Source organism: Colossoma macropomum, unplaced genomic scaffold (assembly GCF_904425465.1).
Source record: "Colossoma macropomum unplaced genomic scaffold, Colossoma_macropomum, whole genome shotgun sequence".
Taxonomy (NCBI): Eukaryota; Metazoa; Chordata; class Actinopteri; order Characiformes; family Serrasalmidae; genus Colossoma; species Colossoma macropomum.
The window spans coordinates 11,600,944-11,628,933 of NW_023494808.1; the positions used below are offsets into that span (position 1 = coordinate 11,600,944).

Consider the following 27,990-nt stretch of genomic DNA (forward strand, 5'->3'; position numbering starts at 1 on the left):
TATGTATATTTAGGCCTAATCAAAACTGATGTAGGGTCAAAAACATGCTGACACACCCAGCTGTGAGCCATAGCAGAGCTTTATTGTAGATAGATCTAGATCAAGAATAAGCTTCATATTTATATTTATATTTATATTTATATACATGTCCAATTTATGCACACATCCTATCCAAATGCTACACATCTGCAAACATCATGTGTCACTGAGGCTTTCATCTTTAAAAAGTCTCTTCTTTCTTTCACTATCAAATGAAACTGAGTAAAAATCCCATCCTTTTCCACAGGGGGCGCTAAAGAAGCATTAAATAAAACTCAATCCTCCTCTTCATCACTCTGTCCATTCCCCGCTCTCTCCTCACCGCTGGCGGAGGCCCGACTGTTTCGCCCACTGTTCCCATCCTCTCTCCTCCCTCTGTCCCTCGAAGAACTAAGACATCTTCCTCCCTCTTCGCGTTCCCTGCTGTTGTTGCTATGGCGACTGATGTCACTCCCCTCATCGCTGTTGTCCTGATCATCGTCTGCATAGTCGAAATCAAGATCATCCTCATAATGATCTAGATCATCCTCATAATGATCTAGATCATCCTCATAATGATGGACGTCTCCCTCCTTGTCAGGGTCACTCTCGTTGTCCTCTTTTTCTTCTTCTTCATCGTACTCTCCATCCAGCAGTTCACCCTCAACGTCTTGCTCGTAGTCTTCATAATCAGCGGGATAATCACCGGGCAGAGAGTCTTCATCGCTAGCAACACCTGCCAGGTCGGCCTCCTGGTGCTCTCTAGAAAAATAAATAAAAGAGTCATGAGGCAGTGGTGTAACTAGGATGTGAACCTAGTGTGAAAAGAGAAAATGGAAGGTCTGCTATATGAAAATTACAGTTACTGTATTAAAAGTGTGTAGAGGACGTGTTCACTTATTTTTACTTAGAAAATCAGGTAAACGTCATTTGACCAGGGGTGCCCCAACTTTTGCATACAACTGTATGTATTTCCAATCACCTAATTTATTCAGCAATTTCTATTAGGCACAAAAATACATGGGGACTATTCCACAGACTACACAAGAACCACTTTATATCCGTCCAGATATATCAGATTTACAAAAAAGTATTACAGGAAACTTTTCCTAAATCAGCACCAGGTTTCCCAAAAGTCTCCCAAAAGTTTTGATACTTTACAGAAATCCAGAAAATAAAAAGTAATATACTGAAAACATGTTAAAATGTACTTTATGTACTGTTTATATGCTGGAATATCCTGACAGCATGTAACAGTATGCTTCATTTTCACAGGGGAAAAAGAGAAAAGACAGTGTGTATGTAATGTGGTTAATCTGAGGTGGTCAGTTCTTACTGATGCTGACCTGTAAGCAGGTGGAGTGTATCTGTCTGACAGAGCGGTTGGCGCGGAGTCATGTGTGTGTTTTAGGTTTTTGGGAGCTTTACTGCTGATGAAGGCTTCATTCAGACCACAGCCACGCAAAGCTTCAGCATAGCGCTTCTCTGCTGCCTTCTTAGCATTCATCTGCAGCATAAACACAAACATCATCATCATCATCATCACAGAAGGATAGATAGACAGATAGTTAGACAGAGAGATAGACAGGTTGGTAGACAGACAGACAATGTTTTCAGTTTATTAGAGAATTCAACTTCATCATGGTACAGTATTTGAAACAAAAGTTGTGCTGTATGGTTTATATCGTGATCTGAAGCTCTATCCACAAGCTAACATAGTACCATGATACAGCCATACAGTTTGATACAACACAATATGTTGAATTGTTACATTCCTAATAGATAGATAGACAGGTAGATGTATAGATAGATATATAGAAATATATATAGTGCTGTTGTCAGAAGAAAACCTCGTATCTTTACAGGAGAAGGAAAAAATCTATGTTACTTTTAATGTAAGTCAATAGAACCAGACATCCAAGTCATTTTGGGCCATGTTTTTTGGCCATTCAATTCATCAAATTTGTCAAGGGCAACAGGCATTTTCAAATTATGTCAAAAACTGAAAAATGACAAAAACGGAGATACAAGGTTTTCTTCCGACAGCAGTGAGAGATAGATAGATAGTTGGATAGACACAAAAGTGTATAGACAGATAGCAAAGATAGGAGCAGATAGGTAGACGGTTAGACACAGATGGACAGGCAGACGGACAGATAGGTAGGTAGATGAGAATGATAACTCACCTGTGCTACCTGTTCCAGTAATAACGGTCTGCTTTTCACTCTCTCCTGAATTTCTTTCATCTCCTCTCTGTATTCCCTGCGTCTCTGCAGATCCTGCTTCCTGACCCCACACACACACACATACACACACACACACACACATACACACACACACACACACACACACACAGTCAAACGTTTGTGGATGCCTCACTTTTCAAAATAAAAGTATGCATGTATTACATTAGAGCCAGGCAGTTATTACTGAAGCTAATATAATTACTGATTAGCTCGCTTGTTTGGCGGTTCATTTATTTACTTTGCATGTTTACATGTTTTATTGATTTTCTAAGTGAAAATAATAAAATAATATACTATTCTTTTATTTGTATTTGTATTTATATGTATTTTTCTGAAAGAACACATCCTCCATAGAGAACACACTCCTGTATATTTTTATACAGAATTACTGTTACTGAATTTAACATATCAGAGGTAAAATAAACCATGAAATGTGGTCTGTGCAAAAAAACACAGACGTGTGTTCTCTGTAGAGCATGTGTTTCCTTGTTTTCACCTAGAAAATCAACAAAACATGTAATTCAAAGGTGTTAACACGTAACGCATCCTGGTTTGACTCCTCAAAACATCTGTAGCAGTGCAGACTGATTGTGTTCACTCTGTGGAAAACACATGATGTTCAGGTTCATGTGAACACAGGATTTATTAAAAAGTAATAAATACATTGTAATGAAGCTTATTTTGTCCAATCATATAGTTACGACAAAATGCACTGCTTTTTGAATTGAAAACAAACAGGGCCCAAATTGAACAAATAAGACAAATGAGATTTATCACTATTAGCTCCATAAAATGATGTAATAACTTGTGATGAGTTATTTCTATTGTTTGACGTATTTATATATAGAATGAGAAAAAACGGCCTCTTGGTTGCAATTTAACAGTGATTTGACACATCAGGATGGCACATTTAGAGCTGTCTTTAAGGCGTTCAGTCAGCTGTGTGCATTTTAATCAGAACAAACTTGACATCTGACTAAATTTTCTACACTGAGGGCTGTAAACTTAGGATACTATGAGCATGTACCTTTTTGTCAGAGGTACATGGTGCAGGCAGAGAACTTGCAGAGAGGAGAATTACCACTCTGTAATGTCTCCCGGTTTTCTCAAACGCTAGAGGGCGCTCTGAGTGAGTCCAAAATGAATGGGTTGATATGGAGCATTTGAGCAAAATATGTTTAATATATATAAATATATAATATATATAATATAATATATATAAATATATATAAAATATATATATTTTATAAATGCTTAAACCTTTTTAATGTAAAAGAACTCAGTCATTTCCTGAACACAGAGCAGCATAAAACATTTTAACACTGCTGTTATATTTTTATACTCGAGTTAAAGGAGTTTATAACAGCGTCTCGTATACATTCATGACGTCAGTGAGCACGAACAGCCAATGAGCTGCTTCATTCGCCAACCAATGAGCACTCAGTAGCAGTAATGCCAGCGTTCTGCTGCCCAAAACCCGTTTGCTGTAGAAAAAAAGAAGCATAAAGGTTTTCTTCAGTTTTCTTCGCTTTTTTAGTGCAATACATCCTTCTACTTTCTAAAATTAAAGGAAAGTGATTAGAAACTATTTTAACTTTTCATTTTTAGCCGTTGAGCTCCATTCACTCCCATTCTTTGAGGATTTGCTTGTGGGCGCCCTCTGCCGTTTTGCAGTCATGTTTTTGATATAATGGGGGAAATAGGAAGTGGCCTGGCCACCTCATAAACCTCCTCATAAACCAGCTCTGGAGCAGGTTCCTTTGTTGGACCTTGTTTAGGATCAGCACTTTCTACAGTATTATTAATCAGTTCTGATGTAATCTGTGAAAGATGTACAGAACATTCTGGTAGCTCATTTAAAGGGTTTATCTGATGGAAAACTAAACTTTTCAACTTTTTTTGAAATAAGAATTTGAAGTAGTATGCAAACAATGTTAGTTCCAAAACAGGCCATTCGCTCCCCAGTCCAAATATGGAATTTAAGCTGCAAAAAACAGCTCATTTTGAATGAACTGTTTATTTGTGATGTCACAAAAACCATATATAACCATATATATTTACATGTATCCACTATTTCAGCCTATAGCAGTTTAGCTCCGCCCTTTCACCCTAGTGTTACAAGAAGCGTTTCAGCCCAGACTGCTTTTGAATGAGGCAGCCCACCAGAAAAGAAGGAGCTTACATGCATCAGTCTTAAAGGCACAGAAACAAATACAGCCTGTTTTATTATAACGAGTAGAGATGCTGGAAAACAGTCACATAAAAACAAATGTTTCTGGTACATAAAACCAGATGAAATTTAAGTTTAGAGTCCTTCAAATAATCAACAAAAAATCCTATTCTCACAGCAATGGCAAGTTACTACAATACCCATAATTCTCAGGCACGGGCTGAGTGTGGATACCTGAACTCTTTGAGCTTGGACTGGCATGTCTGTGCCAGGGTCACATGTGGGTCGTTAGCCTGAGCACGCTTCGTTATCACCTTCTGCAGCTTCTTCTCCCTCTGCCTCTGTCTCTCCCTCCATCTCTCCTCCTCTTCCTCGGCCTTCTTCCTCTGCTCTAGAACTTTCCTGCTCAGAGAGGAGAGGGGCTGGTCTCAGGACTGGAGGGATGGCTTGGGTGAGGGAGAATCCAGTGAGGGGTGAAGCTACGGCAAGACAGCAGGGACACATTCGCATTGGAGTGCTGGGTTTTGAGGGGTTATTAGAAAGTGTGGAGCGGCTTATAGCTGCACAATATCGGCTGGTAATCTGTATCACGATACTGACTTCTGTGATGTGATAAGAAGGATAAGAATGCAAAATTCAAACAAGCCTCCTTGCAGGCTGTGAACATCCTTTTGTGGGTTATCTGGAAAGCACTTATATGAGTGGTCTCCAGCTTTGGTCCTGGAGATCTCCCTTCCAGACTCCTGTTAATGAACTTTGTCAGAAGTTCTTGATTGGCTGGATGAGATAAATTAGAGTTAGGTAAGGGGGGTGGAGGGGCAGCAGCAGGTTGGAGCTGTACAGGAAAGTAGATCTCTAGGAAGAGGCTTGGCGACAAATGATCTACAAGATCTAACAGGAATAAATAAACTTTATCAAAATACATACAATACAGGCTAAATTTTAAGCATGTCCCATCGAGGGCTTAGCAGTGTGTTTTAATAAATAGCAGGGTATAACACAATTGCAGTACAATATAGTCACAATATAGTGTTTTGTTTATATTGTGCAGCCATAAATCAGGTTCTACAAGAATCACATGAGATGTTATTCTAGATCAGCAGTCTTAGACCGGAAACATACTTCATGCAAGCGTGCAAAGCTACACAAACACAGTTTTGGACCCTGTTGATGACACAGTTCATAACGCAATGCAAGCTCAAGCTGCATTATGAGTGTTTTCACTATCACAGTAGTGTAAAAATGCATGTTGGGTTTGTACAGAAGGACTGTCTGTTCGCAAACCACTGGCCAGGCGTTGTCATTTGTACTTGTGCATTTGCGATGAGTATGTTTCTGTATGTATTCTAAAATACTAGCCACAAACGTGGAGCTACAAATGGATTGTAAGGCCAGAGCACATTGACCAAACACCAACAGAATGGAGAACATTTTAGATCAGGGGTGTCAAACTCAACCAGTAAAGGGGCCACAATAAAAAAATCTCATCAAATCTGTGGGCCAGAGAAAAAAACATGTTTTTATTTCATTTTTAATTAATGTTGTTCTGTAACCTGAACTGGCCACTGTTTAATGAAATAAATACATAAAATAAAATACAGGCACTTGTAGTAGACCTTGAAAATTTTTAAAAAGTTTAAAGTCCCCAGGAGTTTTTGCTTGAACTAGACACCTGGCATCTTTTCTTTGCTGCAGGTTCATTAAGACTTGGGCTCAATGTCTGAGCTGCTGACTTAATGTTAAGTGTTTATGTTGGTTAAACTGCAGCTGAAATGCAGCTTGTGCATTTGGTGATATGGCTGGTGTGGAACTGGGTAGCACTGTGTAGAATTGAGGTGTAACCGCTGTCCCATAGACTGCTGTTGAGGTAGGAGAGTCAGAGCGCATTATGTTGCAGTGCATGCTGGGGACTGTAGTGCAGTGCATGGTGAAACAGGCTAATATTAATAGAAAATTAAAATACTTGATACGGTAGCATTATGTGGTGGGCCTGATCCTTGTGTTTAACACATGGGTTCTAGATCACTATGAAGGGGAGGACATATTCTAAAACAGTGTAGATCGGAGAGAACATTCTAGAACAGTGGCCACCAACCCTACCTTCCTTCAGAGTCTAGTTCCAATCACAATCTGCCTCACCTGCTCCAGCAGTCCTTGATTGGCTGGATCAGGTGCGTGAGTGAGGTAAGGGGAGGAGGTAGCATGTAAGATGGAACTAAACTCTGCAGTAAAGTAGATTCCTTTTGGTGTTTTAGGGCACTAATAAGTACACTGGCCTTTTTTCATAGAGTCTGAATCATAAACTGGAATTCCAGAGTGATTTTAAGGGCACTATAACTTCCAACAATGCACTTGTAATTCTGAGTAAACACTCCATATGAGCTGAATCTCTACCAAACTGCGTTTTGAGTCTCGAAGGAATGTTAGCTAACTGTAGCGGTGGCCACTGCATCACTGAAAACGTAACTTTTCGACGGTGAAACACTGTAAAAATCCGCAGTTAGTCAAAGATTGTAACGTGTTTACTGCCTGTTGTTTGTCATACGGCAAAAACGCAGACTGGAAACTGCAGTCATGGACCAAATATTAAATGTGTAGCTGAATCAAGTTTTGTACTTTTCCCAGTTTACTTTCCAAAACCTGCTTATAACATTTAGAGCTACGAATAAGAAGCCAACTTCAGCCTCAGGCACCTCGTGTTGGCTTGTTTATGTGGTTGCTGAGTACTGACGCAAGCTGATGACGAAAAAGTGTCCGAATTCGTTTACTGATTTACGTGTTTTCACGATATTTTGTAAACTAAATAGTTCTCCTCTATATAGCATGATAGTGAATGAGGGGAAAGAAGAGGGAATAGGGGTCCATTTCAGTCACAGCTCTAGAGAGGTGGAGGTTCTAGAACAGTGTGGATAGGGAGGGACATTCTAGAATGGTGTGAATGGGGGACAAAACTCTAGAGTTCCCAAACATACAGGCACGGGACACTGGGGGTGAACAAGGTAGGGATCACGCACAGACATCTGCACAAGACTTGTATGCCAGCATTAAAGACAGAGCTCTAAGAAGCTTTGAGTCCAGCAGGGTTTTGTGGGGGTTTCACCAGTCACCAGAATGGGCTCGGTTACCTAACAGCCTCCTGACGTTTCTTGGCTGCATCTGTAATTTTGGCTGGCAGGCACTCCTGGCTCCCAGAGAGGGACGAGCAGACGGAGGACAAGGGTGTTCTGGGAGACAGGGCAGCCGGTGTGATGAAAGGCCAGCGGGACGTCCGGGGGCTCCTCCTCTCGGTCTCGATGTCAGCGATAACGCGCTCCTTGTGTGAGGCGATGTTAAAGGTGCGCAGTTTGAAGGGTTCACAGGCCGTTACAGGTCGCACATCTCGTTTGCTAGCAAGCTGCTTCTGGAAGCGCCTGTATCTGGCATCAAAGTCAGGCACCTGGCCGTTTATTTTGGGCCGGTGGCTGGTCTCGGCCTCCTGGTCACTCTGGGTGGCAGCTTTCTGCGCCTGTCGTTCGCTAAGCCGCCTAGCTAGCATGCTAGGTGGCATTGAAGCGCTCTGCAGCAACTCTCTTGCCCGCATCTGCATCTTGATGGACCGATACAGCTGCTCCTCTTTCTGCTGCTCACCTAACGCCGCCTCCTTGACTGCCCGGGGGACGGGCTTGGCCCGAAACGGGCGCCTCCTACGGTCCTCCTCCTCCTTGGCAGACAAGAGCGTCTGCTCTTTTAGTTGCGCCTCCTTCTGCTCCTTCTTCAGGCGCTCCCGCTCCAGAAAGCTAAAAGGTTTCTGGGTAGAGCAAAGGCGTTGCTGCTCATTGGCCCGCAGGTGGCACCGCCGCTCCTCGTCTTTCTCCTGCAGTTCCTCGTACAGAGGTAGTCGCACGTGGGCCGGCACTGGACTGGCCCGAAACTTCCGTTGGCACTCCGTCAGCTCCTCCAATTGCCGGCGAAGTTCTGCGTTCTCATGCTCGATCTGAGAGCGAGATTTAATGCCCTTCTGTTTGCGCTCCGCCTCCCGCCGCGTCATGCGGAAAGGTTTGGGCACGGTCACCCGCGGACGCCAGCCGTCCTCCTCACCTGCCTGCTTCCGTTTCTTCAACCTTTTACCTCTTACCTTGACCTTATTCCGCACTGCAGCTCGATGGTCATCTGCACGGCTCTGTATCGAGGTTGCTGAAGGGTGCCGCTGCCGTGGAGACAATCTGTCCACGCTGAAGTCCTGCCACATGTTCTTGATGCATTCTTTGGGCGAGACGAGAAGGCCTTTCTCGATGCTGAGGTTGCCACTGTCGCCACGTTTGTTGTCAGCAGCCCGGTCCTCCTCATCTGTGTCTGAGAAGGTGGAGTCTCTTCCCAGCTCGTGGGCGGAGTGGGCCTTCCTCAAGTTACCTGGCAGCAACAGGCTTGGCCCGTCCCAGTGCAGCCTACAGCCAGTCACACAACACAAATTCATTTGTTTAGCTCCTTTAGTGCTGTACATTTAGTAACTGAAGCAATGATTTGGCCAAAAATCAAATGTCGACATTTTTTAGTTTATTGTCAGAATTTGGCAACTAATGAAAGGTTAAAGCCACCATTTAGCATCACATAAACTGCATTCTTACATCATGCCTCAAACCACAGTGAGATGTTGTACATTACTGTTCAAACATTTAGAATCACTGTTCAAAAATTTGTTACTGCTGTTTTCAATAACATAAAATCAATTTTGTATAAACGTATAAAACAATGCTAATATTTTATGGGTTTGTTTTCTGGACAAGGATTAAAGTATAAACTATCCACCTAATTTTTCAACTGACCACTATGTTTTGAGATTCTGGCTGGAATATCTGATTAGGAAACAGAAATTTAGCCCCATTAAACTCCCATTAAATGTTTCGAGGCGTTTCTGGGAGATTGTGTGGCTGTCGCCACAGCCAAGTGAAAATGAAAGAACAGCAATATTACAAGCATATAAAGTGCAGAGCTTAAGCACACAGGTACATGTGGCTTTATAATGACTGCTTGAAAAAGTCCAGTTATTACCACTGAAATCTGTGCACATAAAATGCAACCAGATGACGATTTGCCAGTTGAACATCACTTGTTGCTGCTAACAGACTCGCTTTAACTGGTTTACACTAATATTCTCTTTTTACTGGTATATGTCTGCCCTCACTAGAGCAGGCTGAGCAGGTCAACAGAAAGCTCACAAGCTAACGCTGCAATAATAAAATACAGACTTCATGTACAAGACTTTAAAGGAGTTACTTAAAAAAAATAGTTAAAAAAGTAAAAGATACATATAAAATAAAGAATGTTACTTACATGCCTGTCACAAGCTTAAAATATGTGCCTTTGAACTACAGCTGTCATATGAGAGCTGTAACTGTCTTCTTTCCAGTCAAATAGATGGGTGATGTAATTTTAAACCCTTATAATAAAAGAAGCTGAACTCATCATTTTTTTTTCTACTGAAAGTCGACCCATTTTTCCACAAATCTGGGCTATAAACTATAAACAGATGGCGTCTCTTCAGTGATCTGCACTGTAAAAATTATTTTTATAAAATAATACAAAGAGCGTCTGAGATTTTTGGCTTTCAGCAGTGAATTGTAAGCATGTAGTAATATGTGTGATTATAAAATACTGTAAAATACTGTATAAAAAATGTTCTGTTAATTTGAGGGTTATTTCATGCTCTTACTGAATAATTTGCCTTATGATTTGGGCAAGTACCTATGAGCATAAGAGGTTAGCATTCTCCTTCAGCTAACATACCTGAACCAGCTGATTTGTGAGATTAATCATCTGTGTTTACACAGGGAAAAACACTAAACCCTGCAAAGCTGTGGGAATCCAGAAGTTTACAGTTTGAATCCACTTCTTTACAAGAACACTTCGTTCTAAAAGGGTAACATAATTTGTATTTAATCAAACTTATAAGGCCAGATTGTGGCCATTTTGCATCATCTAAAATAGACCACGCTGAATGGCTCCTGCTACCCAAATAACATATATAACACCGCACTGACTGTATGTCACTGCTAGTCCACCCATAGACCACACCTGATGGTTGTCCTGCATACAAGGTCTAACAGGTTTTTAATCTCCTCAAACAGATTTTGAATGCACAGAGACTTTTATTTTAGAAAATAAACTAAGACAAATACTGCAAACTACTAAAAAAAATAATGTCTAGGCCGAATACAAAATAATTTAGATGAAAATATCGTTGCTGACACTGTGCTGATTAAAATTATTCACTTAAGTAATTTACGAGGAATAACAAATGAAAGAAATGACGGGAAAATAAGTAAACTGGACTGTGAAAGGAAAACGAGTGATAAAAAGTAGCAATTTGTTAAATACCCTGTTTAACCATCAGTGGGCCGCTTTCATTCACAATTAGCAACATTAGCAATATGGCTAAGTATTTTATAGGAGGGGCCTTATTTTCAAACTTGTTCATTGGTTTAAAATAAAGGTCTTAAAATTAGTGTTAAAATCAAAGTAATGAAATCAGTGTGTAACATTAAGAATTGTCATTACCGAAACACATATTTTCTGCAATTTAGTGATCTAAAATCTAAAAAATATTATGATTTTATGTGTTTGCAACTGTTCAAAGCTGTTTGCTAGCCATGTACTGGCTTGAATTCGAGAAGGGTCCAGCTGCAGACCTCCGCTCCACTGAGGAGCCAATCAAATTGCAGAACTCTAGTTCCGCTCAAGGATGACAAGCTTCTCAGAACAGCTAGTCATGTAAATGTGCCGTTTGGCACCATAAAACACAGCATAATTTATAAGAATAAAAACTAGAGATACTTAATACAATGCAAGATTGAAACAAGAGATAAATACGACTAAAGATAAAATACTTTTTTAGGAAGCCAGTGAAGCACATATGGAGGAATGGGTTCACGGTGACGTTACAATGATTTTGCATTTAGATACGGCAAAATCAGCATAAAATCGATGTACACAAATAAATCAATTCTGATATCGGAGATCAACGTTGATTTGATGCACTTGGCGATGGGAAAATGAGCATTGATTCAGCGTAATTTTGTTATCTGGGATTACGAAATTGGTTTTAGTAAAATAATAATAATATTTGATGGACTGAAAGTGTGCCGTGTTTTTGAACAGTTAAAGGTCAGAGTTAAACAGGTTAAGCCTCATAGCGTCACAGACCCTTTATTTTGACAGCTAGATGCAAGGTGTGACATCATTGGCTCCTGAGCAGAACTCTGGAGTTCTGCAATTTGATTGGTTCCCCAGCGAAGTGGAGCTCTGGAGGTCTGCACCTGGAGTCTTTTGTTGAATTCAATTCAAAATTAGCTCAAAGTTTCACTACTGAAACATTTGGTAAAGTTTTGGTGGTGTTATGATTGTTTTGTTAGTGTCAAAATGGAACGTCCAACCATTTGTTTTAATAAAACAAAAATAATTAACATGTAGGGTCACTCGAAGCGAAAGGATTTTAGTCTAAAGGCCAAGTCAGTCAAAAGTCCCAAATGTGTTTTCAACTCTGACTTTGAACCAATTAGGTAGACGGATCCATATAAATATCTAATAACATCAACAATTAAAAGAAGAGAAAGAAATAGTACGAACTGCATGCAGGCCTGCACTCACAGACGGTCTCTGTTGGAGCTGTCCGGTGGTGCCACGCCCTTCAGCTCGAGTTTCTTACGGTACATGAGCTCCAGCTCGGCCATGGTGCGGAGATGCTCCCTCTTCAGCTGCTCCAGTTTGCGGTAGTACTCCTCGTTAGAGAAGTAGAACTCGCGCAGGTCGATGTGATCTCCTGTAACCCGGTAGTCCTTTATCAGCAGGGGGCTGCTGTCTTTGGCCGGAACATCACCAGCTCCCAGCTCCGAGCCGGAATCATACTCCACCTGTAGGAATAAGACAGAAAGGGGTTTTAGTGGTTCACTAAGAAACTGTCATTTACCAATAGTGCAAGTCAAACGCTCAGACTGAAGTGAAATGAAAGCTGCCACTGGGCTTTTCTACACAAACTAGTCACGGATTCTCATGAAAACATTTCAGTTTAATTTATGCAACTAATTTAAAAACTGCGGTCCAAAAAGTTTTTAGGTATGAATTTTTTATTTTTTTTCCTCCATTAGGTTCTAAATCACATCTTAAAGCGGAATTTTGTAAATTTCTCAGAATTTCTGTATAATTAAATTGCAAAACTGAGTCATTCAGAGTGCTTTGATGTGAAATGCTACGTTCTAGTGAAACCTATTGAGTTAGAATTGTTCACAATGGTGGTGAACAGGAACCAGACGTCTAAAGAATTCAATGCTTCTAAATAAATGCTTTTAAGAGTTTTTACTGCAATTTAACTGGGTTTAAAGACAACTTTAAAGATAATAGTTCATTTTAAGCTAACTTTTTTTCTAAAAAAGAAGTGACTGAGTGTCTAGTTGTAAAAATACTTTGTTGTTTTTGTCTGTTTGACCTCAAAGTAAAACCGCACTGCAAATTTTCATGAATATTTTTAGAAGTTTACTCCATTAGGTTCTAAATCACATCTTAAAGGGGAATTTTGTCATTTTTTCAAAACTTCTGCACAATTAAATTGCAAAACAAAGTCATTCAGAGTGGTTTGATATGAAATGTTATGTTATAGTAAAACCTCAAAGTAAAACCACACTGCAAATTTTCTATGAAGCTGTGGTCTAGAAAGTGTCTTGCCAATTCTGGTTATGATTAGTAACTGTTATTATGCACTTCCATGCACGATTCTAGGCTGAACTGTTAAATGTAAATTGGGTATATTAAAAAAAGCATAAACCAGTTCATACTAGCTTTCTGTGTAGCTCAGCCGAAGTTCAGTGCAGCATGTTAGCAATAAAAGTTAATTTGGTGAAACTAAACCTTTCTAAAACGAACTATTGTGCAGTAGAAACAAGAATCTTTAATCGTATTTAAAATGCAAATGACTGTTTTCTCTATTTACAGCTCATATTGCTTCAAAATATCAACACCTGCATTATAGCTTTAGTATTTATTCAAAATTTACATTTTTATTGTTATGATTTTTAAGTTTACATTTTTTTTTCTATTTCATTATTTTTTTGCTTGTTCCTTTTTACTGGTATTAAACAGATAAACAGATGTGTTCTTTCGGTTCTATACTATTGTTTGCTGTTCAATGTTTTGTTTAAATATGCTGTGAAGCACTTCAAGCTGCGTTTCTATGTATGAAATGTGATATATGAATAATGCTATTATTATTTTTATTATTATTATTATTATTATTAGGCACTGATTTGTGTCTTATTTCGTCTTTATGTCTTTTCCCCTCTGTGTTGCCGAATGTGCTCGGCAGGGCTGTAAGGTGTGCTGTAATATGAGTGATTGCTCTGAGACGGTAAGCTCATTATCTGCTGGTCGGTTTGCTGGGGGCAGCAGATGGCAGATTGAGTGTCCTTCACAAAAGAGACGGAGCACAAAACAATAGCCTAATATCTATCAGGTGCCAACAGGCGTCCGTAAGAATGACCAGAAACTGATTTTTAGAAAGAACACAAAAGGGCTTTACATAAAAAACGAAATTTGGAAAACACAGAGCTTTAAGGATTCTGGGTGCCTCTGCAGCCAACAAGCAGGGATTAACTTGACTTTTCATTAGAATGAATGGAACCAGACAGGATGAAGCAGTGTGGTACTTTAGTGTGGGCTGACATGACTTTAGTTTATACAGTATATCGCTGCTGTCGGAAGAAAACCTGTCGTCGTTTTTCAGTTTTTTGACATGATTTGAAAATGCCAGCTGTCCTTTACATTGTGTGTAAATTTCATGATGAATGGACCAAAAGAAACAGCCCAAAAAAGTCTGGTTCCATTGACTTACAATAAAAGTAAAGTAGGTTTTTTTCCTTTTCCTGTAAAGTTACAACTTTCAAGGTTTTCTTCAGTGATGTATAATATTCAGTATATTAATAAATCTGTTAATAACACTAATTAGTATTACTCCAGCAACAAACGAATGGAGTGGGATTCAAGTCATGTGTCCATACATACACACACACACACACACACACACATATATATATATATATATGTGTGTGTGTGTGTGTTTGTGTGTATATAGCACACACACACACATATTCACACACACATAGTGTATAGTCTACAAATGCTATCTATATATATATATATATATAGATATATAGATAGATAGATAGATAGATATATAGCATTTGTAGACTATTCTGCAGACTAAAAGTAATAGTAAAGTTTCACTCTGCTCACTATTTGCTCACTAGGCTCAAATGCAGTGCCAGAAACTATACATATATACACACCAGCAACATAAGCAAGTGTATTCGTGACTACTGACCAAGTCAACCCAGTCTGAGGTAAGTGTGCGATGATATGGACATGCTGTTTTTCCACGATGCTACTTGATGGACGAGGTTTCATCCTCGAACTTTCCGTTCCACCTTAAATAGTGAGCCACTTACATTCTGGCTTATTGAATAGGCGCCAGAATGTAACGGAACTGCTGCACCATTTAAGGTGGAACGGAAAGTTCGAATAAGAAGCTGCTGAACGTTTGCATTACATGAGCCTCGCAGCTCCAGTGCAGAACTGAAGACGCAGCTACGCTTCAGACACCGAACTGTCCTTCCTACGCTTTAATATCCCTTATTATGAAGTGGCGCTTTTCCTCCAAGCTTCCAAACTCCTGAAATGCGCTCGGAAACCTCGGGTACTCGCCTCCTTCTCACAGTCTCCGTTGTCCAGCCGGCGAGCAGCCCTCTCTCTCTCGTACAGGGCCAGCGGGGCTTTAGTGTGCGGGTCCACCGGCGCCTTCAGACACGAGGTGACCAGCACGTTCGCGCGGTGGGAGCCGTCCATCCTCCACTCTCACTCCTCTCCCCTTTCTCTTCTCTCTCTCTCACTTCACTCCCCTTTTTCTCTGTCCTCTCTCTCTCTCTCTCTCACTCCTCTCCCCTTTTCTCTGCTCTCTCTCCTCTCCCCTTTTTCTTTGCTCTCTCTCTCTCTTTCACTCCTCTCCCCTTTTTCTCTGCCCTCTCTCTCTCTCTCACTCCTCTCCCCTTTTTCTCTGCCCTCTCTCTCTCTCACTCCTCTCCCCTTTTCTCTGCTGTCTCTCTCCTCTCCCCTTTTTCTCTGCTCACTCTCACTCCTTTCCCCTTTTTCTCTGCTCTCTCTCACTCCTCTCCCCTTTTTCTCTGCTCTCTCTCACTTTACTCCCCTTTTCTCTGCTCTCTCTCACTTCACTCCCCTTTCCTCTGCTCTCTCTCTCTCACACTTCACTACCCCTTTTCTCCGCTCTCTTTCTCTCTCTGTCACTTCACTCCGCTTTTCTCTGCTCTCTCTCTCTCTCTTCACTCCCCTTTTCTCTGCTTTATCTGTTCACCGCTAACTTAGCCCGAGTGAGTGACGCCCGTATCTAAGCAACAAGACCCTCCCTGGCGCTGCCTGCACGCCCCGCCCCTCCCCGCCACAAGCCACGCCCACCCAATAACCGTCACTCTTGGAAAACCGTTTTAGCTTTAAAGCACAGAAATAGTTTTCACAGTTAAAAGTCCCCAAGTTGATTTCTTACGAGCGAAAACTGGATTGAAAAAAACTTATTACTGCTTTTGATAAATTTGTAAGAGTCATTTTTTTATTTTTACATGTAAAAATAACCGTCACATCTAATAATTCAGTTTGCACATTTAGGTCTCACAGGAATACAATTTCAACATGTCAAAATTGAAGTTTTATTTGTAACAACTGAAACAGCATGGTAAAAGTAAATCTCACTAGTAAAAATAATTCCCTTAATTACTGCGTGAACTTCCATCAAATTAGTTTTTTAATTGTTAAAAATATTTTGCTACATGTAAGAAAACAAGCAATACAGAGCTTGTATTCAGATCATCACTGCTACTCCAGCCAAAGATCATGAGACAGAACCACCGTTTGCCTTTTTGTTACTGCACCCGGCTAATGGACATGACCAGAGTAATTTGTAGTAGTGAACAGTTAAAAATCTAAAAAAAAAATAATAATAATAAAATAAAATAAAATAAATAAAATGCTTAAGTGCACTTAAACCATCTTCCATGCAATGAATACAAAACTCTCAACGTGGTCAGTTAAAAGTATGTAGATCAAAATTACATTCATTTAGGCTGCCATTGCAAATAGGACTGTGTTTGTAATGACTTGCCTGGGTAAAGTTTCAGTCAGAAGGTAATACATTTATATCCAACAGTGAAACATACAGGAACTTCTAAATTACATTCTGTTCCTGAACCTTCTCAGCCCAGACTTTAATGCTTTTTCAGCTCTCCAGTTAACAAAAACTCGACACCAGCGAACCTGATAAACAAACTTAATTTACTATGTTTGGCCAGCCTCATGCTGAAAGGTAATTAGTTAAGAGATTAGCCCTCTTAGCTTGTATCAGGCCCACTAGAGGCAAACGGTGCCAAATAAGTAACGTGGCATGTAAAAGGTGACGGCCTGGTTTCAATCAGGCTTTCAAATTAAATTCAAGCAAATGATCAAAATGTTGGAGCAAAAAAATGTGAAAAAGTTTTGTTCAACTCTGTTTAAAACATAAGGATAAAAACACTTTCGCTAAAATATGAGTCCATATTATGGCTGTGCATTGTTAAAGTGCAAGAACATGCATGGACAAACAAAGCAGCTCTGCAAATACCCAGTAATTGACAGCAGGCTGAAATATTAAAGTTAAATAGGAATAAAAAGGGCCAAATAAAGACTTGAGTACATTATTCAATAACTACTATTATACATTTAAGTAGTCACTAGAGTGAGAAACTAAATGGTGCCCATATACATCTCCTAAGAACTTTCTTGGTCAGTCCACCAGCACCTACTGCCAGACAACTATGGATAAACATGAAGTCAAACAACTTTATTCTACTCGTGTTTACATTTTTAATTTGGCGAAAGATTTTTAGAAGAAGTGTAATTCTCATTCATTTTTATCCACCAAAAGTTTATTCACTTAAAGAGAGTGTACAAACTTTTCTGCAAATTTTGGCAATTTTATTGAATATTTGATGTTTATCAAGCCTCAGTGTCAAAATTCACACACAAATCCATGGAGGGAAACCCAGCTAACGAGAAAACACCACACAAACAGAAGAACTGATGAGTCCAACAAAAAAATGGCTTTATTAAATTACGCAACGTAACATCTACAGACAGCTCTTGAACAGTTGGTCTTGGCGAGGTGTTCGTGAGGTCCCCACATCCTTCGGCAGCGCGCTTCACAGCAGGAGTGCTCCGGTTCCCTTCAGTGCAAACACATCTTATCGTGTGTTGACCTGCAGAGGAAGAAGAGAGTCAAAACGTCACAACCCAATTCAAAACAGCTGGATAACTACCTGAATATGGGCTGCTGAACCGCACATTCTTACTTTCGAAGGCAATCCAAAGACATTTAACATACGACAGAATTCAGACAAGGCACTTACAACGTCGTCGATCTTGAGGATGCTGCGGACCGTTTCCGTGGCGAGGGTGAGAGCACTGATGGAGACCAGCAGAGGCTGAACCACCAGCTCCTCCAAAATGTTAGAGATTCCACCCTGAGAGATGAAGAGAATGTGTTAGACCATCTGCAGCAAAAAGGCCCCAAAATCGAACTGGCAGAAGTCATGAAACTGTCATGACTGTCTACATTTGGAACAGGACCAGATCACAATGATCTGAATGTTATTTTTAAAAGGGACATTCCAGCCAAAATTAAAAATTGAACCATTGCTAAATGTGTTGTAAACAAGCTTACTGGCATCCTACAGAGGCGGCACAGTGGTCTCCAGAGTGAAATTTTCCAGATTAAAGAATAAGTAACCCTCTTTCTGATTATGTATCTTGATGGTGAGAAACTTCTGAAAAACTACAACTGCTTTGGACTGGATTTTTGAGGGGCAGGTCGGTTGAATATTTTTCTTTTCCTCCATTTTTCAGTAGCTACTGATCGTAGAAGGAAGCCAGTTAGCAAAAACGACCGTTAGGAAGCCGGATATCTTATTAGAGCTGTATAACTGTAGTAACTGTCTTTAAATCATCATTACAATGGAGAAAATGGATTATAACAAATGACTCCACTGATGAGCTGCATAAGTTAAAAGCTACAGTTAGCAACCTTGCAAACTAGATGTGCTGCATCGGTTCGGCGTCTATTTTCTGACTGAAAGGGTTAAAACCCGCCTCTGGGTGTACCGAATGAAAACAGAATAACTTACGACTGGTTGACACCACAGAGATTCCTAATAACTGTATGATGTATTTACATAAAATTTGCATGGTATTTTAGTGAGAACACTGATAAATTAAAACATCTAAAATTATGAAATCTGTCAAACCAATGAGGGGTACAACACTGCACTACAGAATACTGCAGAACAAGATGAACAACACAAACTATCATCTAAAATTTAATGAAACACTGAAACATTTATTTAAGCACATCTCGAAATTGTTTCTATAAATTCACTAAAGACGCAAATCTGACTGGAGGAAGTATTTGTACAGTAGTGAACTACAGGCTTTTATTTTGGATTTGCACATTTGAAGACAGTCTTGAGAATTTTATTTTGACCAAAAAATACTTTACTATTAATTCTGAGCTTCCAAAAGTATTCCAGCTGAGTCACCACCATTAAAACTGTAACAGCCTCAGGGACCAACGAAATCAGTTCAAAATGAAGATCAACTAAACAAACGTAGTTATCGCCCACCTTGCGGACATTGATGCCGGCTGTCTTCTCGCCCTGGGCGTGCCTGTTGCGGAGTTCAGTCACAGTGGAGATGGGGCTGAGGCCGGCGTTCTCGGCCAGCGTGGAGGGGATGACCTCCAGAGCGTCAGCGTAGGCACGTACACAGTATGCTTCCATACCACCCAGCGTACGGGCGTACTCCGCCAGCCGCAGCGCCAGCTCAATCTCAGGAGCCCCACCGCCTGCAATCAGAGCCCTGAAGGGAGAGACACAACTCTGTTATTTAAAAAGATAACACTGAGTCATAACATGGGGCTCCGATGTGTCGATGATATAAGAATGGTTCTGAAAATTGAATAACTGTTTAACAGAGGTGGAGTAATAATGTAAAGACTAATGGAATAGTTTGACCAAACCTAATAACATGATTCACAATACATGAAAGCTCGTGTGGCCCAGACAGAATGATCTAATTTGCACTGGTCTCCAACTGCTTTTGTTCATTATTAGAAATATATATATGGTGAAATATTCCCTCTTGATGAGAAATGCCACCTATTATTTGTCAACCTTTTGCAAAGTTCTGACCAAGTTAGATTCCTTGCAATGGTGGTGCTGGGAACCACATACGACACAAATATAGCCACTGTATTCACTAGCCAAAACCATGAGTAGAATATACAAATATATAAATTAATTAGTCGAAAGAAAACCTTGTACCTCCAAAATGGTAACTTTACAAGAGAGGGAAAAAACCTACTTTACTTTTAATTTAAGTCAAGGGAACAAGAGTTTTTTCCAAATCATTTTAGGTCATTTCTTTTTTCCATTCATCATGAAATTTACATACAATGTAAAGGACAACAGGAATTTTCAGATTATGCCAAAACCCAAAAACGTATTAAAAAAAAGAAATAAATAAAAATAAATAAAAATGGAGATAAAAGGTTTTGTTCCAACAGCAGTGAGATATATATATATATATATATATATATATATATATATACATACACACATACATACATATATACATATTTTATATAAAATGAATGGTGTAAATAAAATGAATGGTCATAAATGATGAATGACTAATTGATCAATATTTATTGGTTGCTAATTAGGAATTTCACATAATGTTCATTCCCAATGAATGACCTTAGTCATTTATTAAAAATACAAAATGTGCAGTGTTTATTTGTTCACTGAAAGTGAGAGATAACTCACCTTTTCTTCACGAGACAGCGGATCACGCAGAGAGCATCGTGGATGGAGCGCTCTGCCTCCTCGATCACCAGCTTATTGGAGCCGCGCACCACAATGCTCACTGTTTTACCTGGACTGGCACAACCTGTGATCTGTACATATACAGTAGGACATTAACATGAAGTGTTTCAACTGTACAACAAATGACATTAAATCGTTTGAATCATGAGAAACAGATTTATCTTTTTGTTATACTGGTGAACAGGTCACCAACAGGGCCCTCACAAACAAAAACAAATGGTCAAACGTGTGAACATCTGTGGTCAAATGACAGATTTTGTTGATTTTCTAAATAAAAATAAGGGAACCTCATCTACAGAGAACACTTCAGTGCGCAATTTCTAGTTATTTGCAGAGTTTAACATATTGGGAAAACTGTGCGATGTGCAAAATTTTTCTTTAGTAAGTAGTAATTGTGCATTACAAGGTGCAGAGGTGTGTGCAGAAAGCTCACACTCGCTGATGACGACCTAGTTTCCACCATTTCTACTCTACTATGAGCTCAGAGCTGCTCTGAGGTCAGCGCTCTCACCTTCACCAGCTTGCCTGAGCCGTCCAGGCTGACCTCCTCGACCAGCTCGGCTGAACCCAGCATTTCCGGAGTAAACTGGTCAATGTGGGCGATGGGCTTGGTGCCAATAGTCTAAATAGAAACAAAAAAAAGTTTACATTCATTGTTTATGTTGATTATAACATTCATTAAACGTTAAAGACAGTGCCTGATAATGTAATTACGTAATTCTCCACATTACAAAAACTATATTTCAATAATGCTTATTAATATCATTCATCACCAACTGAATTTAGACATTTAAATAAAAATAAATGATGTAATTTAGGTGTTATTACAAAATTATTGTTATTTAGACTGCTTGGCCAGGACAACCCTTTAAAACAGATTTTGCTGGTTAAATAATAATAATAGGCTGTTTACCTTGCAGATGAACTCGATCTCCTCCCTCTCAATGTCCTTCACCACCATGATCTTCATCTTATTCAGGAAGTGAAGAGCCAGATCGCTCAGTGCATCTCTACAAGAGCCCAAACACAAACAATAATTAAAGGGCCATATCCTCCATTTGGTTGCATTCATTTTCCTGCCTAGTGTAGGTTTTCGTGCCATCATAAAAACAATTAATTCAAAAATAGTCTGGTTTTGCAGACTAGGTTCCATATATAGACTATAGACCAGAGAGTAAATAGTACATTTTGAAACTTTACTAATGTTTATATACACCATGTCAAACTAATTCATTTTAAAAAATTGAGTAAAATTCAGTTTTCCACGATATGGGCCCTTTAAATTATACCACCAATACCACTAGCTTTAAATTATACCACCAATACCACTAGCTTTAAATTATACCACCAATACCACTACTCATTTCAACTAAACATGGCTTAGCCTGAGTATGACTCTCAGAAGCATCATTCAGGTATGAAGTGTAATGAAAAATAATACATTTTCAAGTGGCTTAGCTTTAGTAACTTAGGAACGCTAAGAAACACTTCCCATTTCACCCCTCGCCCCACCACTTAGCCCTTGCCCCTCCATCTTGTGCATTCACGTCTAGGGTTAGGGTGTCCCGATTTTTGAGATAGAGGGGTAGGGCGAAGTGATAGGGCTACATTGATGAGGTTTAACTGAGGTTTTCCAGAGACACTCCAAACAGAGTGTTACGAGGAAAAAAAGAAATACTGGCAAGATGGCTGCGCAAACGACCAAAGAAACCCACAAATGTGGGTTGTTGCATCAACCCTAGGGGGCAAGGGGGCCTTCGAAAACAAGGGGTAGAGGTAAAAATAAGAAATGGGATTCGGCTTTATTCAGCATGAGAGGTAATTGTAAATAAAGAAACAAAAAGAAATTAAAGTTCAGCGCGTGCACCATCCTTCCTAACAGCAGCTACAATGTCTTTCTTCCCACTGACACTTAACTGTGAATCTGATAGCAAACCTTTCGGCTTATCTTCCCACTTAAACTAATCTAATACCAATACCAATCTTCTGTATTATAACCTGACTGACCTTTAAAGTCATACTCTGCTCTTTTCATTTCATACCTCAGGATGGATTTCTGGATAAGCAGGACGTTGCAGCCAGCCTTCTTAATCTGTTTAACCAGGTTGAGGATGTAAGCTCTCTCCTCCCGGAGCACGCGGTCCATCTGTGCGTAGTCCGACACCACAATCTGGTTGTCCATCTGGCCAGACGAGAGAGAGTGAGCGTGAGAGAATGAAAGATTTACAGAATGTCACTTTAGTAAGTTTGACCTTCAAAATAAAGCAAATTCTTGACATGGAAAAATAATATAACCAATGAACAAACAATATCTCCTACCGCTTAAGTAATGACTTAAATAGCACTTAGATAACCTGTGTGTCTCTAAATTGAGGCTTGTATGCTCGTATTATTTTTTTTTTTAAGCCCCCCCACCCCAATTATTTTATCATGTCCATTGGTTAATTTAAGTATGTCCAAAGGTAACTGTACCTGTAAACCTGAATGTGTGCAAAAAACATCAATTATCTAAAAAAAATGTATATAAATAAATAAATAAATAATAATCTGTGTAAGGTTTTCATGCTAAAACAGCCATGTTAGATTAGATCTATCTAGACAGAAATTCTATGTAGCATTAAAAATGTAATAATGGAAAAATACACTACATAAATGATAAAGACTGGATTTCCAGTACTATATTAAGCCTAAGCCTAGACTACGACGGATTTTTAATGGTGACCCACCACTGCCAGGCCAGTTTACCCCACAGCAACAAATCTGGCCTTAAACATCTTGGGTAATAAAAGAAATCAGGCTACATTCACACTACCACACTGAAGCGAAACAAATCCTGTGACACAAACCTGATGTGTGGATGCACAAATCTGGCTTTTCACATTAGAAACAATGAAGCACTTTAATGTGGTCCTACATCGGATCATATCTGATTTGTGGCCATGCAATTTAGACTTGATCAGTCTCATATATTCACTTATGGCAGCAGCATCTTGGCTTCCAGTAAACCTCGTAAATAGCAACGTAACCTTTTTTGCCTTCGTCTTTCTGTAATAACTAACATCTGAGAGCCATTCAGAGCAAATTATCTTCATTGCTAATTAGCTGCTTATGATGCATGTGGTTCATTCTAATAACGTTCTTATGTGTCAGATGTGCAGGATCAATTCAGGGCACAACTTCGTTCACATTCATGGCTGCTACAAGTCACCTACCAAGGTGAATGTGAATCAGCAAGAAAGATCAGATCTGAATGAAGCTATGATGCTTGTGATACGAACTCAGCCGTAGGTCTTACATTCTGTTTCATCAAATCAAAATGAGCAAAGTCTAGCAATAACATTCTAAAAACAAAATGAAGATACGGAGGTGAGGCTTGTGAAGTTGGGTGTGAACGTACATCAGTCTTTGGAGGGGACAGGCAGAACTGGATGAGGCCGATCTTGGCCTTCTCTACGCGGGAGACTCCAGAGTTCACCACTCTCTGGGTCAGAACCAGGCCGTCCACCAGCTCACAGTCATCTATGGTTCCTCTGTAAACACCAACACAATGCTGTCAGACCATAAAACTCCACTATCTTATACAACCTCAGGCATGTCAAAGGCAAAGGCCAGAGCCAAGTAAAGGATTAACATTAACAGACACAAAACCGAGCACAAAAAAAAAAAAAATAAAAAAATAAAAACATTTTTGAGCACCATACCATTCAGATCAGCGCCACACAATATATTGTTAGTTGAGCATTACGACAGTATTGGAGTTTACAATACTAGTAATTCACACAAGAGATATTATAAAGGAGGAGGAGACAGTTCACTCTCTGTGAACAGTAGCTTAAGGAAATGGAGAAGCTGAAACAATCCCAAAAAACAAAACTTTTTTTTTGCATTATTTCAACAAAACAAAATAGGAAGAGTTGCTACCGACGCTAAGAACTCACCCAAGCTTCTTGACAATGTTGATGTCACGGAGGTCGACGCTGGTGGCAGTGGCCGGGTCGATGACCCTCATCACGGCGTCCACACTCATGGGAGCCAGCAGGCTGGAGTACTGCGATACCACTTTTGAACACAGGGATGTGGTGGCGCTGTTCAGCAGAGTCTCACGGTCACTCAGCTCCACAGGCCGACTGATGGACTGAAGGACCTCCACACCTTTATCCACTGCCTTCTGGAACGACTCAGAGATGGTGGTCGGGTGGATGCCTACAGAAATGAGAGGCAGTGTGATGGAAGAACATCCAGAAACTCAACTGCAGATCAACAATCAAAGTTCAGACACCACTGGCGATTACAGAATGACACACCGCTTTAGAAGCCTATCGAAACACGGGGTTATCTTTAACTACCAGTAGTACTACTTTTATTGCCAATCTTAGCAGCTTCATTAAATGCAGCTGCCAACCTGCTTTTGGGGCAGGCCATGCAAAAAAGTAACACGGTGTTAACACAGGCACCTTTATAATGAAAGATTCATTTGTACGCACCTTTCTGTAGCAGCTTAGCACAGGCATCCAAAAGAGCTCCAGCAATAACCACCACAGACGTAGTGCCATCACCAGCCTCAATGTCCTGAGCCTTGGACAGCTCTACCAGCTGAAACACCAGACATACAGATCAGTATTTCTACAACCACTTCTGTCTGCATCCCTCTGAAGTGCAACAGCACAGATAAAAGTAAAATGCAGCGCTATTACAGCACACGAATCGCTGTTGTCTGAAGAAAACCTCGCATCTCCAAAACCTACTTTACTTTTAATGTAAGTCAATGGAACCAGACTTTTTCCACAGGTTTTCTTCTGACAGCCGCGAAATAGTTCTTAAATCAAGTCTGTAAATGTTCCCCAAAAGTGCAATCGATCTAGAACTCCCTCGAAAGACCCTCTGTGTCTCACCATTTTGGCTGCAGGGTGCAGAACCTGCATCTGTTTGAGAATGGTGGCTCCGTCGTTAGTGATGGTGACATCTCCCTTCCCATCCTGGATCTGCAGCATGAAGCAGTGTTGACATCAGTATTATTAACACAAACTGAAAGGATATCAGGACTGTGGGACACTTACAGTCAGACAAAGTCAGCTGACAGAACTCTCAGTGACTCAGCAACTGAGTGTGTGAGAACACAAGAGGAGAATGACGTACCATTTTGTCCATCCCCTTCGGGCCAAGACTTGTTCTGATGGCATCAGCGACAGCTGTCAAACAAAAGAAGGCAAAGGGAACAAGTGTCAGAACTGTAGTCATCATGGGATGGATAGTGATGTAACGTCACAGCCTCACTTAAAACTGAGGCACATCACCATGGGCCGAAGTGAACTGGCCAGTTAGCTGCTTTACAAAAGGCAATGTTAATTCTTTCTTTAACTCTCTTTAAATGCAGCACTAAAATTAAGGTGGCACAGAATTTAAGGTGGAACTGCAATTAACATAGCACTAAATTTAAGGTGGCACAGAATTTAAGGTGGAACTCTTTTTAAGGTGGATAAACGCATATGCGCAAGTGCTGGTAAATGCAGTTTAATGCAGTCTAGCAGAAGAGGAGGGCATTGATGACAGTATTTTGTCATCATAATTTTTATTTTTGCATTATAGCTCCGGACTATCCAGCAGGTATTAGCAGAAAGCAACAGGCGCGGCTCCTGCTAAACTTGGAAAATGTACATATTATAAATATTTTTTAGCTTTGATTTATTTATTTTTATCTTATTTTTTACTTTCTAGAATTTGTATACACGTACGTAGATATATATATATATATATACACACACACACACACACGCCTGCTGTAACACAGATTTTTTTCCCCGTTGTGGGACTAATAAAGGATTATCTTATCTTAAACAAATTAAAGGAGGTTTTGCATTTTACAAACAAAGCTCAGGGAGGCCTTAAATCACAGATAAGAGCTGAAAGAAGTTTTAACTTTCATTTCCATTCACGTTAATATTGCAAATCAGACATCACTAAGCGCAGCTGTGTGCTGGAGTCAGAACTCCTACAGTTACAGGAGCAGATAGAAAGTGAATGAGAGGGTCTGATAGGAGCAGCAGACCTGAGGAAAACTAAAAATGAACATTGACATTTCTGTTCTTATCTTCTCTGTATACGTTACAACAGAACGGCAAGACAAATTAAAGGAGGTTCTGCGTTTTGCACAAGCCTGAATTAGATCACAGAGACATTAACAGAGTCTAAACTAGTGTTCACTACGTTCAAGTTCAGTTTAAAACCGCAAGCCGTTTGTAAACGCACACACTTAAAGAAGACAGTTCTTCTGTGAATCTCATGTCTTAAAGGGTTTTTGGATGGTGAAACGCATCTTCAGATTGATGGAGAATGCGTTGCATGTGGTTCTATATAGAACCTTTTTGTACATGGTTCTACACAGCACCATAAACAAGCTTAACATAATAGCAGAAGCCTTTCTGGTGCTGTACAGAACCATACAACACATTCTCCATCAATCTGAAGAACCATTTCACCATGTAAAGATCAATTTAAGCAGGAAATGGTTCTATATAAACTAACTGTTCTAAAGAGAACCAACGCCTTTGCTAAAGAACCCCTGAAGCCCTTAAGCAGGCAGCTGTGCTGCTGTTATGCTGTCTATTGTTAAGGAAGCAGACACAGTGAACACAGCGGGCTGATTAGGGAAGCAAAAGAAAGGAAGACACCAGTAAACACAACAGCATCTCTAACATGAACGTGTTAGCCTTATATTTGGGTGGGGCGGTCCTTCTATTCATCATCAATGGAAACGCTCAGCCCTGACGGAACGCAGAGAACTGAAGGCTAAACAAAGTGAAGGGGGGTCTCCACTGAGAGAGGCCGCTCCCCCCACATGTAAACCCGGGGAGCTCGGACCGAGGACCCGGACACACGTTCACCCACGGACCCCGCGTTTCGGCCGCGGTCACCGGACGCACCTTTCCCGGCGCTGATGTTGCTGAAGCGGATCTGCGCGGGCTTGTCTCGGTCCACATACGCCCCTCCGTTCGCCTTCCCCCCGCTGCTCCCCTTCGGCGCGGCGCCGGCTTCAGGCATCTCGACCTAATCTGGTTAAAAGGCTGTAGTGGAGGGTCTCGGGAATCTCTCGGGTTAGGCGTTGGGCCGCAGGGCCGCTGCTCCGGCTCGGATGGGCGCAGATTCGGTTGGATCCGCAGAACCGAGCAGAATCTTCCAGAAACGCCGGCAGCGACGAGAGAGAGAAAGGACCAGAGAGAGCGCGAGAGAAACGAGCGCTGGGGCACGCGATGATGACGTAGAGGCGCGAGCGAATACATGCCGGTCTAAAATGGGCTCGAAACAGGGGGCGCGCTCCAATCGGCGCCCTGTACACTCGTACACTAACCAGGGCGCGGTATCGAGCAGGGCCGTGTCTTAACATTCAGAGGCCCCAAAACTGAATATACGGGAGACAAGTGTTGTGTGAGTGTCTGAAAAGTGTGAAAACAAGAAAGACTTAACTTTTCTTTTAATTAATGCGGTCAGTGTACAAACAGTAAAGGCGGTGCAGTGTACACTTATTTACTTAACACAAACCGGGGCAGTCGGTCAATTC

At 40.5% G+C, this 27,990-nt stretch overlaps 2 protein-coding genes across 2 annotated transcripts; both read right to left on the reverse strand.

The window, feature by feature from the left end:
* Window positions 1–186: 186 nt before the first annotated feature.
* On the reverse strand, window positions 187–15,365 carry fam161a (FAM161 centrosomal protein A). Its single transcript, XM_036557340.1, has 7 exons — window positions 15,160–15,365; window positions 12,058–12,320; window positions 7,560–8,858; window positions 4,669–4,836; window positions 2,205–2,304; window positions 1,365–1,525; window positions 187–780 (listed from the first exon to the last, which is right to left on the reverse strand). The coding sequence occupies exons 1-7, from the start codon at window positions 15,298–15,300 to the stop codon at window positions 315–317; spliced, it is 2,598 nt and encodes an 865-aa protein (XP_036413233.1). The 5' UTR covers window positions 15,301–15,365; the 3' UTR covers window positions 187–314.
* Window positions 15,366–17,575: 2,210 nt separating this feature from the next.
* cct4 (chaperonin containing TCP1, subunit 4 (delta)) lies at window positions 17,576–27,668 on the reverse strand. The gene is made up of 13 exons (XM_036557435.1): window positions 27,356–27,668; window positions 25,572–25,624; window positions 25,328–25,417; window positions 24,920–25,028; window positions 24,374–24,638; window positions 23,833–23,965; window positions 22,478–22,617; window positions 21,349–21,445; window positions 20,947–21,057; window positions 20,376–20,506; window positions 19,173–19,407; window positions 17,904–18,017; window positions 17,576–17,753 (listed from the first exon to the last, which is right to left on the reverse strand). The coding sequence occupies exons 1-13, from the start codon at window positions 27,471–27,473 to the stop codon at window positions 17,739–17,741; spliced, it is 1,611 nt and encodes a 536-aa protein (XP_036413328.1). The 5' UTR covers window positions 27,474–27,668; the 3' UTR covers window positions 17,576–17,738.
* Window positions 27,669–27,990: the final 322 nt, after the last annotated feature.